Below are 23952 nucleotides of genomic sequence, written 5' to 3'. Positions count from 1 at the left end.
TAAATTTCGCTGTGTCAGCTTTCAGAAGCCGAGGCATAATATTTTGTTTAAATTATGGCACTCGTATTCAGTTCTCCCCTACAAAAATTTTGTTGATGTCAATGTTTCTATTTGTAAATTACCTTTTAGTGTTGCATAAAAGGTGAATTAGTGATCACTGACTGCAGCTGACAACTCTCAGCAGGCGGCCGGCCGCTTCCCAACACTGCTGCCTGTAAAGAGACCAACAACAACAACAGCCTAATAACAACATAGCAGCAGACCAATTGCAAGTTGCACGTTTTTTCAATCGTCAAACATGATAAGCCCGGCCAGAACATAACCCAGCTCTCGTGCAGTAAGTCTTCCGTCAAACCGATCGATTGTGTCCCGGCCGGCAGTACTAAATTCCCCAAGTTTCGAGCCGACACAAATGTGCCAAGTGCGCGCGGGCGAGGGCAGACAGTAATAGCGAAGGAGCCTCAACAAAGTCGCCGCCGCACATTCAGTGGGCTGTTATGCAAGCGGCCAAATTGAATTAGCCGGCATGCTGCTCAATCGATTTGTGCTGGCCATCAAGAACCAGTCGCGGGAGACGCTGCGCGCCTGGAGCTACCAATGCGAGTCGATCTTTGCCCAGCGGTCGCGCCGCATTCAGCAGCTCTTCAGTTTCTACCAGTCGGTGTACGGCACCCAGGGTCTGAAGCAGCTATGGCGCGCCTACTACCGCCGGGAGCTGCAGCCCCCGCTCCGGGGAATGGTGATGAGTGCTGTCGGTCTCGTCGGGCTGAACATCAAGCGGCTGGGCAGTGACGGCTTTGACTGGAACAAGGAGCGCCTGGCCCTGTCCAACTTCGACATGTGCCGCCGGGACATTGAGTTCATCAACGCCCTGCCCCACAATCAGCTCTGCGAGCGCTGCCAGTCCAAGAAGATGAAGTATTGCTACTGTCAGCTGGGCAACCAGCGCTGCAAAAAGGGCCAGACCAAGCCATCCACCAGCAAGGAAGCCGAGGCGGATGCCGAGTCCAGCATCAGCAATTGCCAGCGACCGCTGGATCTGGACGTGCGCAATGCTCCCGCGGGCTCGGTACGCATTCAGGCCCAGGACGACCAGAAATGGGAGCCGTACTTCAGCAAGAACGAGTTCAGCATTTGGAGGCGTCAGGAGCGCTCCTCCCTGTACTCATACAAGGTGATTAAGCTAGTCCTCTTCACTTGTGTAATTTATCTAAAGCCTCGGCACTTTGCCCACAGGTCTATGCCCGTTTCGAGGACATCACAGCCGACGATTTCCTCCACGTTCAAACCGATCTGGACTACCGCCGCCAGTGGGACGACACGGCTCTGAGACTTGAGCTCATCAGCGAGGATCCTGTGCCGGGCAGCAACTCACATCTGATATACTGGGAAATGCAGTGGCCACGGCTGTTCGCCAATCGCGACTACGTCTATTGCCGTCGCTATATCAAGGACGAGAACAAGAAGCTGATATTCATCTGCAACCGCGGGGCCACGCACAACTCCTATCCGGCGTTGTCTGGAAAAGTGCGCGTCACCGACTACTGGAGTCTTATGGTCATCAAGCCTTTTCGCGGCTTTCACGAGCCCGGGCTGCACTTTGTCCTCACATACTACGACGATCCGGGCATACCCATACCGCAGAATATCAAGTCCTGGGTGACGCAGAAGCAGATGCCCGAGTTTCTCACCAAGATGTATGTGGCCACCAAGAACTTTGCCTGTTCGCGGGCCATCAAGATGAAGGACATGTTTCACGGCTTCGCGCTCATCAACGATGATTATACGGCAAATGAGCAGCGCGGCAGTTGGCTGGGCAGCTTGAACCGTCGCAAGGTCAACAGTAAACCCGAAGCAGAGCGCTGAGACTCCAATTTTGATATCCATGGTCCCTCCCGCTCACATCAACCGATCCCAGTTGCATCTCCCCTTCATCCCTCCCGACTTTGATATCAATTCAGGCGAGACAAATCGAAACCACAGAACACCAGAGCAAGTGTGCAATAGCTGTTGGCATCTTATGCTCTAAGAATGTGTGCCACATTGATGAAGAACTTTAAATATAAAAAAATATATCTATACTAGCTATATAGCTAAACCAAAATATATTAAGTTTAGAAATTGTTTTAAACACAATTAGAAACTATTGAAATTTATTGTACAATAAAAGAAATGGAAAAAGTCGACCGAGAGACTGATGACTATTATAACGCAATATCTTGCCCAACTATTGAAATTTTAGCCGTGCTTTTACAACTCTTGCATAACATTATCTACACCGGATTGAAAAGCTTGTTCTTATGTTTTTTTTCCTCGTATATAAGTGCTTTCTTTGTGTCCCATTACTTGTTCTTATCAAATCATGCCGGTATGCGCCATTATCTCGTAATATTATACAAATTCTTTATACCTTTTTTTGCTTTACTTATCATCTGAACCAATCTGTTTTACTTGCAGATTAAAAGGAAATTGATTTCAGGGGCCTGAAGTAAATACTTTTATATAATTTTAATAGGTTTTTATTATTCCAATGGAGGCATCTGTATAAAAGCATTATAATTGTAAACGAAATTCGTCTATTAGTTTTAACATAATTTATTAGTATGCTATTCGGTTAGAAAGTGCACATATATTCTACAAAATACTCGATAGTCTAGTCGACTTTAAAGGCTGTTTGTTAACGGAACGAATACAATTAGGGCTAATACAAGAAGTGAGATTGCAAAATAGTGAGAGAGCAGTATAGTTTCACTTGGCAGCAGCTTATCACAGCTCTGTGCGGTCCGCTGAGCTCGGCGGGTTGTTCATATAGGCGATAAAGTCCTTGCTGGTGCGTCCGCCATTGTAGTCCAGCTTGGTTTTGAGGTAAGAGAAATACAGAATGGTTGGATAACCGCGGACATTGTACTTTCCGCACAGCGCGGCCAGTTTTGTGCAGTCAATGGCGACAAATGCTACACGAGGATCATCCTGCAAGGCTGTGGCAGCCGCTGTGAACTCCGGCTTGGTGTGCTTACAGTGTCCACACCCTAAAAAAGATACATTTTTGATTAGAGTCTCTGTAAAATTCGATAGGCAAAAAAAAATTGGAAATTTAACTTACAAGGAGCATAGAACATGACCAGTGCGTGCTTTTTTCTTTTCAGCGTTGAACTGAAATTGTCGTCATTCAGAAAGAGCACCTCCTTGCTGTCCTCCTCCTCCTCCCAGCTCTTTTCTGGCGGTGGTGGCGGCGGCGGCTCCTTGGGATCTCGCATGAACTCGACAATTTTCGATGCTTCACGTACGTTAACTTCAAACTTGAATACGCCCTTGGAGAAGAACTTGACCGTTGGATAACCCTTGACTTTGTACTTTTCGGCAATTGACGGCTCTTTCGTGGCATCCAGGGCGGCCAATAGGCCGGGAATCTTCTTTTGCTTCATCTCAAGAGCAGCCTTTTCGTACTCGGGCTTCATCCGCTTGCAGTGCCCACACCAGGGAGCATAGAACATGACAAGGGCAGCCTTTTCGTCCTGCAACGCTGGCTCAAATCCCTGCGTCGTGAGATGGACGATCTCTGAGTTAGTATCCGCCGACCATTCTGGTTCCTTTGGCTTCGGCGTGGGCTTGGCATTCGGGTTGAGCATAAAGGATACCAGGGCCTCCTTGTTGTTCTCTCCCTCGTAGGTGAAGCGCAGCTTGCCGTTTTCGAAGTAGATCAACGTGGGAAAGCCTGTTGAAAGGTTTTATTTAATAGGAACTTCCATTATTATTAAAATGATTGTTGACTTACCAGTTATATTGAACATTTTGCGAATGGGAGCGTTTTCCTGTCGCTCCACATTCATCGCCGCCAGAATGTAACCGCCCTTGGTCTTCAGCTCCGTGGCCGCCTTGCCGTAGTCCGGTTTCATTTTCTTGCAGAATCCGCACCAGGGAACATGGAACATGACCAGCATAGGCCGAATATCCTTGCGCAAGTGTTTGGTGAAAGAGGCAGCGTCGCTGAAATGCACGACATCCTCGCCGGCGGGATCCTCCTCCCAGGGCAGATCGCCGGAAGGATCCCGCATGAAGGTGACCATGGAGCTGACACTCAGTTGACGGTCATAGTCCTTGTGGAAGTCGCCGTCCTTATAGTGCTTGATGGCATACGGATCCGGTGAGACCTTCAGCTTCTTGCACAGCTTCTTCCGATCCTGCTGGCCGCAATCCAGGAGCAGCATCGTCCCTGTTCCCCGTATCGCCTCAGCCGCCTCGCGGAAAACCTTCAACTCGGCGGCAGCGGCCTTCGCATTGGACACATAGAGCGTGAGGACATTGTTCTTGGTCCGCAGCAGCTTCTTGAAGTCCTTGTACTCCGCGATGTCATCCTGCACCGCCGAGGTTTTCGTTTTAGCGGCAACAAGTGCCACCAGCAGAAGGAAAACAAACTGGCCCGTGATCCACATCGGGCAGCTGGAACTTTATACTTATCGGTAATGGATTGGCTTGTCCAACGTTATGTTATTCAGTGCGCACTGGGTAATTGCATACTTAATACAGGATTATTTTTAATGCGGCATTTTAGTTTTAAGCCGCAGGTAGAAGACGTGGACTAGTTGAAAAACCTATCGATAGCTGGCTTGGCAGGGATGGTACTTAGAGCACGCTTCAGAGTGCCGGCTACCTGAAAAACACCTGTCTCATCTCTAGCTTGTGATGACATTTTCCGGCCCTTAGCTTGAAAATAAATACTTTAGGTCTAATTTAAAAATGTTATAAAATATTTATAAAACCCTTTAATAAGTTTTATTTAATAATTAAAAAATACTAACGTGTTATAATTGTTATTACTCACATAAAGAATTCAACCCAATTTACAATTCTTATTCTTAAGTAGCCTCATACTGCTCGTATAAAGCAACAACGATCCAAACTGCCACCTCTGACCCGCTCCGACTATCGACAGCCCATCCGGCAGCTCTTGTACGTGGCAGGCGACAACCCTAGGCCAACTCTGACACATTAACAAGGCGAAGAAGAAGAGCAGCGGAGGCAGCAGCAAAAGAGTTTTCCTGGTCTCGCCGCAATTAATTAGTGTTTTCGCAGACAGCCGTAGTTTGCCAGAACCGTGGAAGATGCCTCTCAAACTGGACATCAAGCGTCGCCTGACGTCGCGCTCGGACCGGGTCAAGTGCGTTGATCTCCATCCGGCGGAGCCCTGGATGTTGTGCGCCCTATACAATGGCCACGTACACATCATGAACTACGAAAACCAGCAAATGGTGAAGGATTTCGAGGTGTGCGACGTCCCCGTGCGCTCCGCCCGCTTCGTGGCACGCAAGAACTGGATCCTCACCGGTTCGGATGACATGCAGATCCGGGTGTTCAACTACAACACGCTGGAGAAGGTGCACTCCTACGAAGCGCACTCGGACTACCTGCGCTGCATCGCGGTGCATCCCACACAGCCGCTGGTGCTGACCAGCAGTGGTAAGTAAACGGCGGAAAGATCCGACTCCATTTCGTCATCCTTTCCCTGTGTTTACCTTGGACACACGCTGGAAAGTATGCATTGGTTTCGTGTCTCACTCCTGCCTCCTCTTTTCCCAATAGACGACATGCTTATCAAGCTTTGGAACTGGGAGAAGATGTGGGCCTGCCAGCGCGTCTTCGAGGGCCACACCCACTACGTCATGCAGATCGTGTTCAACCCAAAGGATAACAACACCTTCGCCTCCGCCTCGCTGGATCGCACGGTGAAGGTGTGGCAGCTTGGCTCCAACTTCGCCAACTTTACGCTGGAGGGACACGAGAAGGGCGTCAACTGTATTGACTATTACCATGGAGGCGACAAGCCCTACCTGATTTCCGGTGCCGACGATCGCCTGGTGAAGATCTGGGACTACCAGAACAAGACCTGCGTCCAGACCTTGGAGGGTCACGCCCAGAACATTTCGGCCGTCTGCTTCCACCCCGAACTGCCCATCGTGTTGACTGGCTCCGAGGATGGCACAGTGCGCATTTGGCACTCGGGCACGTATCGTCTGGAGACCTGCCTAAACTACGGATTCGAGCGGGTCTGGACCATTTCCAGCATGCGGGGCACCAACAACGTGGCCCTGGGATACGATGAGGGTTCCATCATCATTAAGGTGGGCCGCGAGGAGCCAGCAATGTCCATGGATGTGGTGGGAGGCAAGATCATTTGGGCCAAGCACTCGGAAATGCAGCAGGTTAGTGAGAAGGGGATACTTTCTATTAAATTAAACATCTAATCTCTTTCTTTTGCTCTGCAGGTCAACCTTAAGACCATTGCCGATGGCACTGAGATCAAGGATGGCGAACGCCTGCCCGTTGCCGTTAAGGATATGGGCGCCTGCGAGATCTACCCGCAGACCATTGCCCACAACCCCAATGGCCGTTTTGTCGTGGTCTGCGGCGATGGCGAGTACATCATCTACACATCGATGGCGCTGAGAAACAAGGCCTTCGGCTCAGCCCAAGAATTCGTGTGGGCACTGGAGAGCAACGAGTATGCCATCAGAGAGAACAACGGTACCGTTCGCCTTTTCCGCAACTTCAAGGAGCGAAAGAGCTTTACTCCCGAGTACGGGGCGGAGAGCATTTACGGCGGATACTATTTCGGTGTGAAGACTTCCTCCGGATTGGCCTTCTACGATTGGGAGACATTGCAGCTGGTGCGGCGCATAGAGGTGCAGCCGAAGAACGTGTTCTGGAACGAGAGTGGCAGCCTGGTGTGCCTTGCCACAGATGACTCCTACTTCGTCCTGGGAGTGGACACAGCCCAGGTTGCCAATGCCGTGGAAACCAAGGAGGGACTGGAGGACGACGGCGTGGAGAGTGCCTTCAATGTTTTGGGTGAGTGGATACTACCTTTAAATTGGGACAAGAAAGTTATCTAAAACCTTATCTAGGGCAAACATGTCTTGAACACGTTTTCCAATAAAAGACAAGATTGGGTACAGCATTTGATTGTATGTTCCATGCTCCCTGGTATTCTCTTTACGTTAATGAATATAACAGACTAAACTTGGTTTTATAGTTCTGTATTTCATCATGAGATCAACATATTTCGAATCATTATTTTTTTAAACTCGTACTCACTATTTTTTTTTTTGTAATTAAGGAAAATATTAACCAGTTACTTGAATCTATATTACCGCTAGCGAAGACTATAATTTAAATGTATCCTTTTGATCGATTTAATTACAGGCGAGGTCTCTGAGTGCGTCAAGACTGGCCTGTGGGTGGGCGACTGCTTCATCTACACCAACTCGGTTAATCGCATCAACTACTACGTGGGTGGCGAGATCGTCACAGTGTCCCACTTGGACCGCACAATGTATCTGCTGGGCTACGTGCCCAAGGACAACCGCATATACCTGGGCGACAAGGAGCTGAACGTGATCAGCTTCTGCCTGCAGCTGTCCGTGCTGGAGTACCAGACGGCGGTGATGCGCCGAGATTTCGAGCGCGCGGACATTGTGCTGCCCACCATTCCCAAGGAGCATCGCACCCGCGTGGCACACTTCCTGGAGAAGCAGGGCTTCAAATCGCAGGCTTTGCAGGTCTCCACCGATGCCGACCACAAGTTTGACTTGGCTCTGCAAATCGGAGAGTTGGAGATTGCCCTCAAGTTGGCTCGCGAATCAGAGAATTCCCAGAAGTGGTCCCAGCTGGCTGATGTGGCAGCGAGCAAGAACAACATGGCTCTGGTAAAGGAGTGCATGCAAAAGGCAAACGACTTCAGCGGTCTGTTGCTGCTTTCAACCGCTTCCGGCGATGCTCAGTTGCTCGAGGAAGTGGGTGCCGCCGGCTCGACCCAAGGACGCCACAACCTCGCCTTCCTGGCAGCCTTCCTGCGCTCTGATGTGGAACGCTGCTTGGATATTCTCATCGAGACGAACCGCCTGCCAGAGGCAGCGTTCTTTGCCCGCACCTACCTGCCAAGCCAGATGTCGAGGATTGTGGAGCTGTGGCGCGAGAAGCTCGGCAAGGTCAACGAAAAGGCGGGCCAGTCGCTGGCCGATCCGGCTCAGTATACAAATCTCTTCCCGGGCCTGGGCGATGCGCTGCGCGTGGAGCAACATCTGCAGGAGGAGCGGGCTCGCAAGGCGCCGGCGCGCATAGCCGCGCAACTGCCCCTCAACAGCGAGCGTAATCCCCTCCAGGAACTGCTTGCCGTCGAGCAGGGTGGCGCCGGCCAGCAGCTGGAGGAGAAGGTCAAACCAACTTTCGTTCCCGCTCAAGCCGCTGCTCCCAGCAGCCACGTGGCCGAGCCTACATCTGCCGCGGATGACGACGACGATCTAGACCTGGAGATAGATGGCATCACGTTGGACGACAATATTGATACGACAGATGTGAACCTGGATGATGACTTTCTAAGCGACGATTAGGGCAGGCCAAGATCGGAGCCAGATCTAGAATACCATATTAAACTATCGTTTACTGCTACGGGAGTCCCACATTTCGAGCATTTCGAGCCACAGAATTCCGCGCATACATTCACATTTGATTTGATTGAATGTTGTTTAAAATATATCTATTAATATTATGTACAACAGTAATGGAGCAAAAAATGCAATAAATACTTATAAAACAAATTCAATTCCACCGGGCTTTTATACTGCCCTCCGAAAAGATCGATAGCCCGGTTATCGATTTAAAGCTATCAACTCAAAAACTTAAAAACAAACGTTTTTTTAATGGTTTTTCTTTTGTATTTTCAGTTTGTTCATAAATTTAAATATATTTAAAAGTACATACTGGCGGGGGATTTTTAATCAATTTAATTTAGTAGGATGATTTGAGACAAATTTAAAATTATAGTAAAACCTCTAATTGGCCTCTTTTGTATTAAAGTTTAAAAAATATTTTAAAGTATATGTATTTTAATTAGAGGTTGCTATGGGTTATAAATTTAAAGATATAACTCAAAATCTTCAAAAAAAGTTTAATTTATAGTTTATCTTTTATATTTTCCGTTTGTTTATAAATTTATATATATTTAAAAGAACGTTACATATTGGCGGTGGATTTTTACTCAACTTTATCGTTATTTAGGATAATTTCAAAGACATGCAAAATTAAAGATTAACCTTTATTTGGCATTTTTTGTACAAAACAAACAACATTTAAAAGTATACATATTTTACCAATAGGTTTATATAGATGGGTTCAAGAGCGAAAATAATAAAAATTGGCTAATTCATGTTTAAAAACACATATTTATAGAATGAGAAAAAGGTTGTAATATTTGGTACTTTCTAACTTTTGCGATAATTTTTAAAGTAAGGTTTTTGTTTTAAGTTATTTGGTTATTAAGCGAGTTAAATTGGAAATTGTCCATTTTCGAATGGATTACGGACTCTCAAATGAGTAGGCAACCCCAAAGCAGTCTGGCAACCTCGACCACCAGTATACATACATACATCTCAATTCGTGTGTGCGTCTGGATTTTGCTGTATTTTTTATTTAAGAATGAATTATTAACTAGCCATTAATAAATTATACTTAAATAAAAAACAGTTAAAAACCGCAAATCAACCGTGAGTAGTCCTCGAGAACCGGCGGCGGTGGCACTTGCATATCCACCTCTCAGCCGCTGTTCCATCGCTGTTGTATCGATTTTTCAGCCACATATTACCCCAAAAACCAAAGCAGATACACATCGAGTCCTCCCGAAAACTGTGAGAAACAGGAACACCATGGAGCAGGAGAACTTCCACGGGCACAGCCTGCCGCAGCAGCTGCAGAACCTTCATATCCAACAGCAGCAGGTGCCCCCGAATCCCGTCCAGACGGGATTTGCTCCGCGCCGGCAGTACGAGAACCCAGGCGGCCTGGGGAATGGCAACCCTGCCAGCGGAAGTCCGGTCAAGGGTGTCCCCTTGGGACAGCGACCCGTGAAGATCAAGAAGGAGAAGATTGCCCAGGGTGCGCAGCTGTCTCAGCCGGGCCAGCTGCAGCTGTCGGAGATCGGTGATCCCGCCTTGGCGGGCGGATCAGGAGTACCAGGAGCAGCCGGCCTGATTGGGGGAATAATGCCCAGCGACGAGGCCCTGAAGTTTGTTAGCGAGACGGACGCCAATGGACTGGCCATGAAGACGCCCGTCAGTATTCTGCAGGAGCTGCTCAGCCGGCGTGGCATTACGCCGGGCTATGAGCTCGTCCAGATCGAGGGCGCCATTCACGAGCCGACCTTCCGGTTCCGCGTGTCGTTCAAGGACAAGGACACGCCATTCACGGCCATGGGTGCGGGACGCTCAAAGAAGGAGGCCAAGCATGCGGCGGCCCGTGCCCTCATCGACAAGCTGATCGGCGCGCAGCTGCCGGAATCGCCGAGCAGCTCCGCCGGTCCGTCGGTGACTGGGCTCACGGTCGCCGGAAGCGGGGGAGACGGCAACGCTAATGCCACAGGCGGAGGAGAGTGAGTTGCTTTGCCGAGATCCCTGCCTGGGCGATAACTAATCCCCCCATCCTTGTGGTCTTCTTGCAGTGCCGGCGACAAGATCGTGGGCAATCCCATCGGCTGGCTGCAGGAGATGTGCATGCAACGGCGATGGCCACCACCGTCGTACGAAACGGAAACGGAGGTGGGGCTGCCCCACGAGCGGCTGTTCACGATCGCCTGCTCGATCCTCAACTACCGGGAGATGGGCAAGGGCAAGAGCAAGAAGATAGCCAAGCGGCTGGCCGCCCACCGCATGTGGATGCGGCTGCAGGACGCGCCCATCGATTCGGCCAAGATCAGCGACAGCATCTGCGGCGAGTTGGAGGGCGAAGTGAGTACCATCCAAGACAGCGATCGATACGAGCGAATCTCAGAAGTCTTTCAGTTGCTTGAGATTTAACCCAGGCGTACTTTAAAACCCCCACACTATCCTATCACACCCCACGCATGCTTCCAATGACCGACTGATTATATTTATTTGGTTGCGGACCGCCTTACTTAGAACATATTCTTATTGTCCGTACTCTTGTATTCAAGATTTTTAAAATTGCAATATAGTAAATATATATGTATATATGTATTGTCTAACATCGCCTAATTTCCTTTAAGCAAAACTAACTAATTTTTTTTAAAGTAATCTACAAATTTTCAATACTCTTTAGCCTTTATAGAGTTCTGTACCGTTGCCAACATAATTGATTAGTAAGTGTTTATTTCTTTCCTGTTATATTCTTGTAAATATTTGTAATAAAATTATAGATTTTTGATGCTTTGACATTCTTCATTAGCATCTCTAATTAAAAAATGTATTCCGATTAACCGGTTCGTACCGGTTCAGAAACGGAACCGGGAAATAAAATTGAAACTTATTTCCTGATTCCAATACTAAGAAGGCGTTAGTAAAATGTAACAAATAACATTTATTCTAGTTACAGTTTTTAGTATTAGCAACTCGAAATCAATTATACTAATTTTGCCAAAATGTCCAAACCTGGTTTTTATTCGTTGATTTATTTTTGTGGTTTTTGGTTGGCTTCTTTTCCACGATTTATTTTCGTTCGTTCTTTGTTTTTCTGTGATAGTATGTTTTTTTATGCTTGGAATTAATTGTACTCAGCTGTCCTAGAGCTCGACTGCTTAAAGCACCCTATCCCCATCCAAGCGATATGTTTCAACTCACCATTGGCGTGGGAAATTTACAACGGCGAAAAGAAACCAACAACTTTGCGCTCTTATTTACAGCCCCGCAGTAGCGAAAATTATTATGGTGAATTGAAAGATATCTCTGTGCCGACACTGACCACGCAGCACAGTAACAAAGTATCCCAGTTCCATAAGACCCTTAAAAATGCGACGGGCAAAAAACTTCTCAAGTTACAGGTAAATTTCACAGTCACTTAAACACATAATACCTTTCAAATCTTTCCTCAAATTCCAAAGTTAAATATACAGTCGAACTTTAAGGATTCAAACCAATTTTCCAAAATAAGGTTTTATTTCCCACAAATTTTGGTCTAGTCCTACTCAGATTTAGCTTGTCCCTATTTCCTTTTCCCATCCCGAACTTAAAATATAATTGCATTGGCTAATGGAGTGATCAAATAATGCTTTCTTCTTTTGGAAAAGTTATCTAAACTATTCTCTAGTGCATAGAAATAAATCTAATCGATTTTTATTAAGTAATATTATTTTTTATTAAACAAAGTTGTGCCTTGTTTAAAAGTTCGACTCTAAATTTATGTGAATTTGTTTATCCGACGTTGCTGTATTCATACAACATATGAAGTTGGCCCTAGTGTGTTCCAGTTTATAATGAGACTTTGCTAATTTGGCTAAACCTATTTCGTTTCTAGAAGACTTGCCTAAAGAGCACCAAGATAGACTACATCAAGCTGCTGGGCGAGATCGCGACCGAGAACCAGTTCGAGGTGACCTACGTGGACATTGAGGAGAAGACCTTCTCTGGCCAGTTCCAGTGCCTGGTCCAGCTCTCCACTCTGCCCGTGGGCGTTTGCCACGGAAGCGGCGCTACGGCCGCCGATGCCCAGCGGCATGCCGCCCAGAACGCTCTCGAGTATCTGAAGATCATGACCAAGAAGTAGGGGCAGCAAAATCTGAACGCACACCACGAGGATTTGGCGCAAGCGATTATGGATTCGAGAACACCCGAACCGAATAGCATTTTCCGGCAATGTCCCAGCACCAGTTTTGGCTCATAGTAATGGCGATATTAAGTTTTTGTTTTCTTTAACCGATTCCTTCGATTAGACAGTTGACTTTGTTCACTATATATGTAAATGTTCATATACACTTAGCGTACATATGTACACTTGCATATACAGACAAGTGAGTAATCTATATTGGAATCTAACAGGGGTGTCGCAGAAATCTCTTCCGGCCAAATTTCCTCGGAAATGTCAATCTCGGTGTCATAGAAATCGGTTCAAAAATAAGTAGAGAAATGAATCTAACCGTATTGTAAAAGTAATGTTCCCAAACTTACTCAGAAACTTTGTAGACTCTGTGTCACCGACGGTTTGGGTTGGTTGGTTTCCAAACCAACAGTCGACGGTTTCTGTGACAGCCCTGTAATAATCGCTTTGAAATTGTCTAAAACTCCAAAGAAGAAGGCCACAAAAAACCCAAAAAAAAACACAAAGAAACTAGCTAACTAGGCCTAGGATAGATACGTGGTTGGTCTGCGGAGGTGGTAAGGCTTATGAATATATTCGGTATTCGGTAATCGCTACTTGAGTTGACTTTTTCTTCAAAAGGGGGCTATTACTATTTTTCAATTCTTTCAGACCGGATTAAAAAAGGAGGCGGATCAACAAATACGTGTTATTTAAAAATAAAACATTTGGAAACTGTACCACTTTCCAATCTGTCTTAAAGTTTTAAATAAAAAGTATTAATTAGAGACATTATTGACACGCCGAAGCTTTATTTAATATTTTAGTACTTAATCTAGGTTTATTCTAAGCTACTAGAGGGAAATGCGTCTATTTCTTCTTTCGGTCCTGCGTACACTTCGGGCAGAACCACTTTCCTTTTGGCTTTGTGGTGAGGCCGACGCAGGCGAAATGGAACCACTCAATGGGGCACTGAAAAGTGGTTAAAAGAGCCATTACTACTGACCACCGAGCGGATAGAGAGCAGGTACTCACGTCGGGATTGTCGCAGCCAATCATCTCGCCATAGGAAACTTGGTGGCACAGGCAATACGTGGGCTCATTGGGGTCGACGGGCATGTCCATGACATCGCTGGGATGCGTGGCGGCTGTGTGGCACGATTCCTTCTCCGAGTCATCCACCTCGACGGTTTTCTATGTGCAGATGGTAGAAAGAAGTGTAAGAAATGGGTTTTGGATGGCAGAGGCATGCAGATACAAAAGTGAAAATGCAAACGATAGCGTGAAGACAATGGACAATGCAGGATTGCTATGAAGCTAAGCTACAAATCTAAGAAGTACTTCTATATCGGGCCAACCAAAACTGGGAAGTAGTAAAAAAAACTAAGGTTCTAGCAATGTATAGATGAGAATGTGGATGGTTTACCTTTTGTGCGCCCCCCTTGCGAGTTTCTTTTTCTTGATTTACCTTGGACTTTTTCTTTTTGGTACCTTGCCCGGCATTGCTGCTCGTATTGAGGCTGGAATTCGTGTTGGTCTGATTGTTGCCACGCCCAGTGTCCTCGTCTGAGGAGGCGGACTTTTTCTTTTTGCCCGTCGTCTTGCTGTCCTTGGTCTTTTTGCGACCCTCTGAAAGGAGTCCAAGAAGACGGTTACCTAATGCAAGGAAAGATACCAAAGACGACTCATACTCTTGGCCACTACTTCCTCGGATTTAGCGCGCGTGGAGGAGGCCTTCTCCTGGATCTCGCCCTCGAAGCGGGCCAGATCATTGTCCAGCCGCCGGATCTGCTTGTCCACCAGCTCGTAGGTCTGGATGGCCAGCTGCACCTTGTCATCACTGTATTCCTTGGCCTTTCCGAACAGCGCCTTGATGTCCTCCTGGCGCTCCTTCCTCTCCTCGTCGCTCATGGCCCCGTTCTCGCCCAGCTTTCGCATGAAGTCCTTGGCATGGCTATCGATGCTTTTCATGGCAGTTTGCGCCCGATCGTCCAGTTTTCGCATCAGCTTAAAGTTTCGCTCCAGCTCCGTGGGCAGACTCTCCAATCCTGTTTGGGAATCGTAAGTATTAGAGATTTCCGGGTGGTTCTCATGTGCAACTAAGGACCTACCGTCCAGATAGTTCTCCAAATATATCGCAGAGGACATTTTGTGACTTAATAATAAGATTTAACAAACAATTTGGAGTTCACCAGCAATAATAGAGCGTCTATTTACGATTAGCAACAGCTGTTTTTGGAGCGTGGGCGTCTAGAGATGGCAACGGTCTCTCGCGCTTGTAATCGATAACTTTGAATTTATTGGCAACTCTAGCAACATGCAATGCACAAATTGTCCTTAAAAATTAAAATAGATAATATTTTAAAAAATTCCATTATAAGATCTTCCTATTTACATCCAAGGTTATGTTGTAATATATTATTATCATAATTCAAAAATTATATTACGACTCTGCAACAGATGGTTTTTACTGCATAGACCAACTTTGCAGAGGTGGGCAACCCTACCTCGACCTCAGTCGTTTGTTTTGATCGCTGTAATTAGACTTAAACCAAGTTTTTAGAATGAGCGCCAGTTCGGGAGGATCCTGGATCAACGCCATCTACGATGAGGTGGCCCTCGAGGGTCTGGAAGGGGTGACACTGCCCTGTAAGTGTTTCCCATGCCTTTCGTGCTGCAAACCCAACTAATCCACATGTCCTTTGCAGATCTCTGGGTCCTGCTGGGGAGGCGCCTGGAGTTTGCTCCTTCTCCGCTGCCCGATGGCATTCGGCAGCAGGCGTGGACCTTGTTGCTCCGCTCTCCGCCCCACAAGATCGAGTTCTTTGAGCTGCCGGCGGAGCGACCTACGATGCCCTACTATGATCGCATGAACGACATGGATGAGCAACTGGGATTGCCCGTGGTGCCGGAGCAGTGCCCCTACATGATGTTTCCGCACGCCCCCGTGCACGAGGGCGAAGTCAAGGGCAACTGCAAAGACTTCAAGACCCGCAAGCCAGTTCCCTCCAGCAAACTGCAGGCTCTTAATGCCGAACAAGCCACCGAGCAGTGGGCTGGCAGACTTGTGGTGGTGGCCTCGCAGGAACTTCGCGAGTCTTCGCTCACCCCCGATTACCTCATGATGCCCAAGAACTTGCCGCTGCCCAACTATATATTTCTGGAGGCCATCGGTCGATCGCGCTACAGCGGACACACGACCTCAGGTCCTTGGTCACTAATTAACTACAGCAAGGACACAGGAATCCTCTTCTACATCAAGTAACGTGCAACTTAGACTTAGTTTTGTGCTACATTGTAATTATTTAATTGATTAATATCCTTGTTTTCAGAAATAAGCTGATCAACCTGCAGCTGATCATTACCCAGAACTATAACGAAATCAACAAGGGGCGCTTCTTGGCCTCTTCTCTGCTGATGTTGCCGCGCTTTTTCCGGATCTACAAGAACCACTCGCAGGAAAACCTCGAGAAGCTGTATCTTGCGATAACCGGGTCCAGCAGCCGCCAAATACCCGTGACCGAAATAACCGAGCTACTGGGCCGCCCAACCAACTTCAAAACCAAAAAGCTGCTTGTGACGCACGCCTTTCGCAAGTTCTTCGAGACCACGCAAGTGGACCGGCCAGTTCCGCCGCTGACCAAGTCGGGAAAGCAGTCCAAATCGACCACGCGGAAGGTGACCGTAATACAGCTGCGTAATCCAGACATGCAGCTCAAGGATCTGTACAAAAACGAGGACAACGAGGAGAATCCGGCGTCCGAGTTTTTGGATCTCGGGCACTGCTACTTAGATATGCCGCCGGAGGAGGAGGTACTACGCGCCGTGGCGAGATTCGGCAAGCGTGGCCTCAACAGCACCGAACTGTCCCACTACACGGGTATTAACGCCACCTCAATGCGCCATTTTGTCAAGCGGGCAAAGAAAAATGGCATGATCCAGGAGTATTCCGAGCAGGTGGGAAAGAGCCGGCAGTTCCGCTTCGTGGCCGTCCAGCACCTAGGGGACCGCGCAAAAGAGGAAGCGGTGAAGAAAAAAGATATGGAGATCAAGTGTAAGGATGAGCCGGTAAGTAAAGTCCAAACAAGTATCAATGAATCTTACTATTTGTACAATTAGAGGAATCTTAATTTTTGTAATCTTTTTGTCCTTAGAATATTATCGAAAGCACTGATGTATTGCTGAAGGACATGCCCGAGATCGCGACGAATGCTCGACCCGTGGCGTTCAAAATCAAAAAGACCAGGTTGGGCAACCAGACACAGCGTCTACTTAACCGCCGGAAAATGATTGTGCGCCAGATCGACCAGAACTGCCTGGTGCCGCTGCCCCGGATGCTAAGGACCGTCCAGGAAACGGAACGCCAAGCCGGCTTCAAGGACGCCCTCTGTCGCCGCTCGCTAATGCGCATGCTGCTTCCAATGGTGGAGAATCATATTTTAAACGTATTCGAGATCACCCTTGAGTATAATGAGCGAGTTCGCGTCTACCGCTTTGCCACGCACCCGAAAATCGGGCTTGACCACCCGGTCGTCAAACGTGAGATCCTCAAGCTCAAGAGCAACTTCCACCTAATCACCGAGGAGCGCACAAGGCGGCCTTCTCAGATGCCTCCCAAGGAGCGCAAGGAGGTACTCGCTCGCCGAAAACTTGTGGCGGAGCGAACAAGTGTGGTCTTTAAGACCCAAGCTCCCAAACTGCTGCTGGCCAGGACATTGCACGAGTTCCTCTACTACCTGCACCATGAGCTGCCTCTGGATCAGAAGCCTCTTGCCATGACCACCGAACTAGTGCAGAAGTGGCAGAAATCGGAACCGGCGCTGCAACCACGACAGTTCTTTGAGGAATGGCAGGCGGAGGAGCACAAAGTCCATCCCTACACTGAGGACATAGGCTGGCGCACGTTTATACCGCCCTTGCCGCGTTACGAAGACAAGCCATCTGGATGGCTCTACTTCATGGACGCCATGGACCGGATGCCGCTCTCGCTATTTCTCCGCATCTGTCGCATAGAACGCGAGTCCAACGACGAATTGCGTCTGCAACTTCAGCATCCCATCCGCCAGCACTACCTGCTTTCCCAGCTCAAGCTGGAGTCCCTTGTGCCACGTCTCAAGTTGCAGACGCTGTACGTGGGCACTCTGCGCTTACTGAACAACATGGGTCTTATCCAGGTGAGGGGCTTACCCCATTTCCTTTCACTCTTATCTGTCATTTAACAAAATTATAATATCCTTCAGGTGAGCGAGCAGAAGCTGGGTCGCGACTCTCTGCACCGCTGGGTTTATATGAATCAGCGCACTCGCCTACTGGACACCACATCCAGCACTGAGCACAATTACATGCAGGTGAGCGCCGACCGCTCGTACACACAGCTCCATTTTGAGTTCACCAACGTAGAGCAATTGGCCAACTACTGGGCCAAGCTGCAGCACATCTGCATCTACACGAAGCTGGGATATCGTAAATCTTTAAGCACGCAAAGGAAGCTGCCGGCGCGTCTAAAGGTCTTGGTCTTCCAGCCCACAGTGGGATTTCAGCAGGCTGTTGAGCTGGACACCGGGACGGTTCCTGGCGATCATCTGGGAGCCGCCGGTTTGAGCTCGCACTTATTTGCCCACCAATTCCGCCACTGGTCTTGGGTGCAACGCCAGAATGGTGGGAAAATGAATGCCGCGAGAGAAAAAGCCAAGAGGCCAGTCCGAAAGCGGGCAGTAATTTCGCGCCTGAAGATTGGTCCACGGGTGGGGGTACGCAAAGCCCGTGAGCTGTCCAGCGGTAAGGTGGTCAAGAAGTCCGGTCCGCGAGATGACATCGACCGTGATGCCCTGCGAAATATGCGCACACTGCGCGTTAAATGGGCGCCAGAGGAGGATCGACTGCTCAAGATGGGCCGCGCCGTCTATATGTTCATAGACGCACCGACGGTTACCTTGGCCCTGTGCGACTTGGCCGTCGTCTGTCGCGACTTGATACGGCGCTGGCTGGGCATCTGCAACAAGACGACGCAGGCCTGCGTGCGTCGCGTGCAGTTCATGGTGAAGATGAAGCGCGACATTCCGGACGTGCCCAGTTGGATCTATGCGATGCAGACACAGCCGCAGTTCACCACAGTGTACAACGATCGTTTCCTCAGCCAGCTAAAGCGCGACTATCCCAACAAGACGGATTTCCAAGGGGCGCTGATGACTCACTTTGCACTCATGATGGGCAAACTCCATAGGATGATCGCGAAATCCGTGAGTTTGATCCGTATATACCCAATATAAACCTCTTTTTTAGAAATCTATTACCCCTTCAGCAAGGTTCGGTTAGTCGACAGTTTTTACTGCCCGACTCCTTGGACGCCTTTGCCAACCAACAGTGTCGGTCAGCCCACGAGCAGCAGCAGCTGCTCTTCCAGGACCCAGCTACAGAGGAGGACCTTCAAGTGGCAGTGGCTCATGGAGTGCTGCACAGCAATATCTGCTGTGCCAAGGACAAAACGCTGCTTAACCTGCAGACCTTCGAGATCTACAAACACTTCTCCGAGGAAGTGCTTAACTCGGCTTTTAACAAGGCGCGGGCGGACTCCCTGGTGGTGGCCGTAAAACGACGCAACATTCAGTCGGCTGCCAGCCGGCAAATCACAGGACCTGGCCATTTGCTCAGTTCCAAGTACAAATACCGCTTGACCTACACCAAACTGACGCACTTCCTCTACGACAGCTACTTTGCTTTGGATCACAAGTTGCGAACGGATCAGGAGGAGCATTTAACATCTCCGCACTTTGCCCAACTTCTGGCGATGGGCGAGTGGCTGGCGGAGAACAGGCTTAGCCTGTCTCTCCAGCTGCCGGCAAATATCCTGACGGTGGACACCTCCACCATGGGCAGGCAGAGTGGCTGTCACTCGGATCGCATTCTGGATCACTATAGCTGCATCTTTGACAACGCTCCGCAGACGGAGTACTCTAAGCGGCTTGAGGGCGAGTGCAGCGCACGGCAGGCGACGCGGGTCCGCTTCCATCCCGCCAACCTGAGCTTCCGGCTGCCGACCAGTGCATACAACCAGCTCTCCAAACTGCAGTTGCGTGGCATGCACTTCTTCTGTGCCTTGGACTCCCTGGGTGAGGCCATCACTATAAGTCAGGCGCGTTTGGAGCAGGGTGACTGCCCCTTCGCCAATTGCATCATGCGTAGCGGCAACTATCTGAACGCTGTGGAGCGGATAGCCCACGAGCAGCGTCCCATCCTGCGGCAATTGGTGGCCGATGCCCTGCCCTCGCAGCAGTTCCACTTGGAATCGCAACCAGCGGGCACGCCCTTCACAATGACCACCTCGAATCTGTTGCCGTTTGCCCAGCAACTGGAGGCGTACTGGCGGCGAAATCAGCAGGAGATGGAGGTCAAGGATTTGGGAAAGCAGCAGGCAGAACGAACTCTCCACAAGCTCACCGACTGGCGGTCCATTTGTGCCGAGCTGCTCGACGACGAGCCACACGCCTGGGAAACGGATCGCGTTCAGGAGTACGAACCGGCACTAAACAAGGAAGAACGTGCCCGTGCGCAGGATGTTTTCGTGGTCCATTTGCCCACCATTGACATGAAGGTCGTGGAACAACCGGAGAGCAAACAGTCAATAGATAGCCTACGCAATGCAGTCCTGGACAAAGTGCTTAAGTAAGTCTTGATTAGCTATCTCTGGATTTGCATATTTATCCACTGAATTTCTTTTTGCAGGACTACCTACTGGCAGTACACGGAGAATACCTTTGATACCCTTCGCCCCAAACTCAATGAGAGGGGATTCGACGCCCGCGCCATTCGCCACATGGAGGATATACTCAATCATATTGAAAAGCATACTCTCGGCGTAAAGGGCCTGGAGTTGCGTAGGGTCTTTCCCTTGGGCGACTTCCTCTTGGAAACATTGCATCTACTTGCCGACCACAATCTTATCAAGCAAGTGGGCATAGTTAGTATCATGTATGTTCACAAAAACCACATCCGCAACTGGGTGGTGCACACGTTCCACCTCAAGAGATTGGAGCGTGAGAAGGTGCAGCCCCAGGTGGCGGCGGCTCCGGGAAACCTGTTAGCCGTTGTTGGACACAAGCGCAAACTGGAGTCCCAGGAAGCAGCCAGCTTGGTTCCTGAGAAGAAGATGAAACTTGTGGAGCAGCAGAGCACAGGGAGTGAGAGCGACGAAGCGGGAGGATCTGTTGGCAAGCGTCCTATGAGGATCAAGCAAAAAGAGCGCGCCACCGAGGTCACCAACTCTGCGCTAGAGGCCTCACGGGATGCGATTGCCATGCGACCGCAGCCGTGGATCCGGGTGAACGCATCTCTTAACCGACGCGTCCTCGATCGCTGGCTGGGCGCCGTCCTAAGCGAGTGCATCTCTCGCGTCGGCTGCACAGTGCACAACTTGTTTCTGCGGTTCACGCATATGGTGCCGGTGGACATCATGTTTCTGCTGGAGCTCCTGCACGATCTCGGCTGCCTACAACTCATGGAGATGCGGCCGCATAAGGTGCACGTGGAATCCTTGCTTGATGAGGGCGAGGACGGTGATGAGCAGCCAGTCACGGAGCTCTACGATCCGATGCAGACGTACATCCAAGTGCATGGCAACGCTATCGGCAAACTCACCAACTTTATTGGCCTCAAGAAATACAGCACTGAATTTATTTAGGGGTCGTTCTGAAATAGTTCGCCCAACTAAGGGTAGATTAAGCTTACATTAATGTTACGACGTATCTTTTTAAGATTTACTTTAAATGGCTAAACTTCTGCTTGATTTTGCGCTAAGCACATTTTCTTTATAAAAAAATAAATTAAAATCTCTTTAAAATGTTAATAGAAAGTCAAAAATGTTTACTTAAATTTGTTTGTATACAACAAACTTGATAAATTATACTGATTTAATTTGTGTTTGGCGTGAGGAATTATAACAAAAATCCATTGCTCTGGAATATAAGTCCAATTATATTGAAAATAAAGTGGCGTCCGATCCAAAAGATATGTAAAATCACTACATGGGTGATTCATATATTTCTTCACTTTAAAAGCCAAGATTGGTAGGATTAAAACACGCGGAAAGTTTTTTTGTCACCACGAATTTGCATTCGCGGCGTTTGTTTAATTTTTTATTCACTTCTTGTTCCTTAAATCCTGGATTAACTTTAGCACATCACTACCGGCGAGAAGAGGTGTTTACCGCTTGCCTCCGACGCGGGGGGCGGCCTTCTGGGTGACCTTTTGGGCCTTCTGCTTGGGGGCGGACTTCTTGGCGGGCGCGGGGGCGGCAGCCTTCTTGGCGGCCTTGGTGGCACGCTTCTGCTCCTTGGCCACCTTGATGGCCTGCTCACGCTGAGCCTTGCGAACCTCGGGCTTCATGTTACGCTTGGCCAAGATCTCGGCCAGCGAGGCACCGACGATGGCGCGCTGGAACTTCTGGGTGCGGCGGGTGCGCTTCTTGGAAGCCTCCTCCTCGATACCCTTGCGGTGCTTGCGGCGGTACAGCACGGTCCACGTAACCTTGCGGGGATTGCGCTTCATCAGGTAGGAGCGCTCGCACTTCTTGTCCAGGAAGGTGAAGGACTGAAAGGGTATCCATGGTTTATTAACCCCATATGGTATCTCCTGGGTGCTGGTCACTTACCTTGCCATCGACCTTAACCATGGTCTTGCCATGGCCGGGGTAGATTTTGTACCCGCTGAATGCGCACAAGCCAATTCTGCAAATACAAACACTCTCATTAGCAGGGGCACTGTTTACTGTCGCCGAACTGTGGCTAGCAATTGCTAAATAACACAATTAAACAGGCTTTTGGGCGTTTTTCAATAACATACTTCATCTTGCTGGCGTAGAAACACGAAAAGAAAAGAAAACGGAAGTGGAAACGAAAAGCGGACCCAAATTAGTGTGGCTGCCGCGGACGCAGACGTGTGCCTAAAAAATACCGCCACGTGCCGGTGGTGTGCTGTTAACCGGGCGCTGTTAGGCGCACAAATTTCAAAAATTAAAATTAGTAAGGGGATTCTTAAATTATAGAATTAAGATTTTTCAAGTAAATTAAAATTTGTAGGGTAATCTAATTGAAATTTATTGCTCTAAACAAATAGTTAGTTTATAATATCAAATTATAATATGAAATATATTTTAATAAAAAATATATAGGCAAATAAAAAAAATATGCAAACTATAGGAAAAAATGTTAAAATTAAGTTTGAGAAATTTAAAAATGTAAAAAACTAACACATTGTTTTGGACCTTAAAAATTTGGTTTTCAAAGGATTTTATCCTTACAGATGTAAAAAGCTTGTCTATATGAACTTGTAGTCCTAAATTGATCATACAAAAAGAGGTTCCTTTGAGATTTATTTATTTGTAAATAATATTACACAACTGAAACGGGGAGTCATCTTCATCCCATTCGCTGCACCTCTGGCTCCGACTCCAAGTCCTCCTCGTCGGTATAGTTGGTTGGGCGCTCTCCTGGGCGCAGGAGTTTCCCAACCAGTGGGTACTTCTCCTTGTACTGCTGGTCCCACTCCCTCAAGATGTTCATTTGGCTTATGGACAGGTCGCATAGATCATCGAATTTCTGGCTCTCATTCAAGTCCACCGAAAAATTGATCAAGTTGCGCGAAATGTCCCGCCCGGCATAGGTTGGATAGACGCCATCTGGCCCGTAATAGTGCACGGCACGCGAAACATCGTAGACATTGAAGTTTATGGCCACAAGGATGCGGCCATCTTCCCGGAATCCGTCGTATTCGCTGAGTTCGCCAACAGTGAAGTCCCTCCGTAGAGCTGGAAGCTCCGCATCCACTTTCTGTTTCTTTCCACGATTCTGACAACGACGCCGGGTCAGTCGGGCGACCTTCAGGAACACGATGGTTGACACAATCACCAGGGCCAAATTGATGGGCGTCTGCTTGATGGTGTTGTAGAAGCTGGAGAACCAGTTAGTGCTCTGATCCATAGTCTTGGTACTGCCCGACATTCTGAAGCTCTGAACTCTGCTCTGGTTTAAACAAGAAAACGGCTAAAAAATGTGTTCAAGTCTCCCTGAGTTCTCCAAAGAAAAAGTGACTTGTGTCGATTGGATTATCTTTAATAATTCTTTGACGTTTTGTCATAGCCTACTTGTTTTTAATTGGTAAGATAAAAGCAGTATTGAAAAATATAATAGTATTTATATTAATATGGCCTAGGTAAGGTACAAGGTATAAGCAGTGTTTGAATACAATTTGGCTTTATAAGGGCATTTTGGAATTCGTACACACCTAAACTATAAATAGAAATATATCTATTTTTTTAATATCCTTTTCTAAGGATATACAATTTGAATATAGGTAATATACTACAATGTTAAAAATACACTT

The 23952-nt window shown here is 48.2% G+C and overlaps 8 protein-coding genes across 13 annotated transcripts; 4 read left to right on the top strand and 4 right to left on the bottom strand.

The window, feature by feature from the left end:
* Positions 1 to 2192, top strand: LOC108032675 (stAR-related lipid transfer protein 7, mitochondrial). Its single transcript, XM_017106644.3, has 2 exons — positions 1 to 1174; positions 1237 to 2192. The coding sequence occupies exons 1-2, from the start codon at positions 527 to 529 to the stop codon at positions 1864 to 1866; spliced, it is 1278 nt and encodes a 425-aa protein (XP_016962133.1). The 5' UTR covers positions 1 to 526; the 3' UTR covers positions 1867 to 2192.
* A 387-nt stretch (positions 2193 to 2579) lies between these two features.
* LOC108032764 (protein disulfide-isomerase A5) lies at positions 2580 to 4604 on the bottom strand. The gene is made up of 3 exons (XM_017106760.3): positions 3776 to 4604; positions 3104 to 3715; positions 2580 to 3029 (listed from the first exon to the last, which is right to left on the bottom strand). The coding sequence occupies exons 1-3, from the start codon at positions 4431 to 4433 to the stop codon at positions 2767 to 2769; spliced, it is 1533 nt and encodes a 510-aa protein (XP_016962249.1). The 5' UTR covers positions 4434 to 4604; the 3' UTR covers positions 2580 to 2766.
* A 366-nt stretch (positions 4605 to 4970) lies between these two features.
* On the top strand, positions 4971 to 8599 carry LOC108032704 (coatomer subunit beta'). Its single transcript, XM_017106682.3, has 4 exons — positions 4971 to 5457; positions 5581 to 6200; positions 6264 to 6846; positions 7201 to 8599. The coding sequence occupies exons 1-4, from the start codon at positions 5103 to 5105 to the stop codon at positions 8385 to 8387; spliced, it is 2745 nt and encodes a 914-aa protein (XP_016962171.1). The 5' UTR covers positions 4971 to 5102; the 3' UTR covers positions 8388 to 8599.
* A 773-nt stretch (positions 8600 to 9372) lies between these two features.
* LOC108032677 (interferon-inducible double-stranded RNA-dependent protein kinase activator A homolog) lies at positions 9373 to 13193 on the top strand. 5 transcript variants are annotated; one of them, XM_017106650.3, is made up of 5 exons: positions 9373 to 9539; positions 9655 to 10420; positions 10490 to 10775; positions 11687 to 11824; positions 12301 to 13193. In XM_017106650.3, exons 2-5 carry the CDS (start codon positions 9699 to 9701, stop codon positions 12544 to 12546), a joined length of 1392 nt encoding a protein of 463 aa, XP_016962139.1. In that variant the 5' UTR covers positions 9373 to 9539; positions 9655 to 9698; the 3' UTR covers positions 12547 to 13193. The 5 variants fall into 5 exon arrangements, with proteins under 5 accessions (XP_016962139.1, XP_016962137.1, XP_016962141.1 ...); XM_017106648.3 differs by having other exon boundaries at positions 12298 to 13193; XM_050884990.1 differs by having other exon boundaries at positions 9383 to 9539; positions 9652 to 10420; positions 12298 to 13193.
* Positions 13194 to 13355: 162 nt separating this feature from the next.
* LOC108032679 (inhibitor of growth protein 5) lies at positions 13356 to 14826 on the bottom strand. 2 transcript variants are annotated; one of them, XM_017106653.3, is made up of 5 exons: positions 14688 to 14826; positions 14268 to 14624; positions 14003 to 14205; positions 13612 to 13770; positions 13356 to 13548 (listed from the first exon to the last, which is right to left on the bottom strand). In XM_017106653.3, the coding sequence occupies exons 1-5, from the start codon at positions 14722 to 14724 to the stop codon at positions 13447 to 13449; spliced, it is 858 nt and encodes a 285-aa protein (XP_016962142.1). In that variant the 5' UTR covers positions 14725 to 14826; the 3' UTR covers positions 13356 to 13446. The 2 variants fall into 2 exon arrangements, with proteins under 2 accessions (XP_016962142.1, XP_016962143.1); XM_017106654.3 differs by having other exon boundaries at positions 14045 to 14205.
* A 258-nt stretch (positions 14827 to 15084) lies between these two features.
* LOC108032641 (general transcription factor 3C polypeptide 1) lies at positions 15085 to 21414 on the top strand. Its single transcript, XM_017106587.3, has 7 exons — positions 15085 to 15225; positions 15285 to 15837; positions 15909 to 16644; positions 16731 to 17750; positions 17817 to 18815; positions 18878 to 20238; positions 20299 to 21414. Exons 1-7 carry the CDS (start codon positions 15141 to 15143, stop codon positions 21251 to 21253), a joined length of 5709 nt encoding a protein of 1902 aa, XP_016962076.1. The 5' UTR covers positions 15085 to 15140; the 3' UTR covers positions 21254 to 21414.
* Positions 21415 to 22508, bottom strand: LOC108032642 (60S ribosomal protein L24). Its single transcript, XM_017106588.3, has 3 exons — positions 22414 to 22508; positions 22223 to 22298; positions 21415 to 22161 (listed from the first exon to the last, which is right to left on the bottom strand). Exons 1-3 carry the CDS (start codon positions 22416 to 22418, stop codon positions 21775 to 21777), a joined length of 468 nt encoding a protein of 155 aa, XP_016962077.1. The 5' UTR covers positions 22419 to 22508; the 3' UTR covers positions 21415 to 21774.
* Positions 22509 to 22928: 420 nt separating this feature from the next.
* Positions 22929 to 23683, bottom strand: LOC108032456 (membrane-associated progesterone receptor component 2). Its single transcript, XM_017106282.3, has one exon. It carries the CDS (start codon positions 23568 to 23570, stop codon positions 22989 to 22991), a length of 582 nt encoding a protein of 193 aa, XP_016961771.1. The 5' UTR covers positions 23571 to 23683; the 3' UTR covers positions 22929 to 22988.
* Positions 23684 to 23952: the final 269 nt, after the last annotated feature.

Source organism: Drosophila biarmipes, chromosome 2L, assembly GCF_025231255.1.
Source record: "Drosophila biarmipes strain raj3 chromosome 2L, RU_DBia_V1.1, whole genome shotgun sequence".
In the NCBI taxonomy this organism is placed as follows: domain Eukaryota; kingdom Metazoa; phylum Arthropoda; class Insecta; order Diptera; family Drosophilidae; genus Drosophila; species Drosophila biarmipes.
Note: the sequence above shows the minus strand (reverse complement) of the source record. Positions and strands in the feature narration are given on the sequence as shown.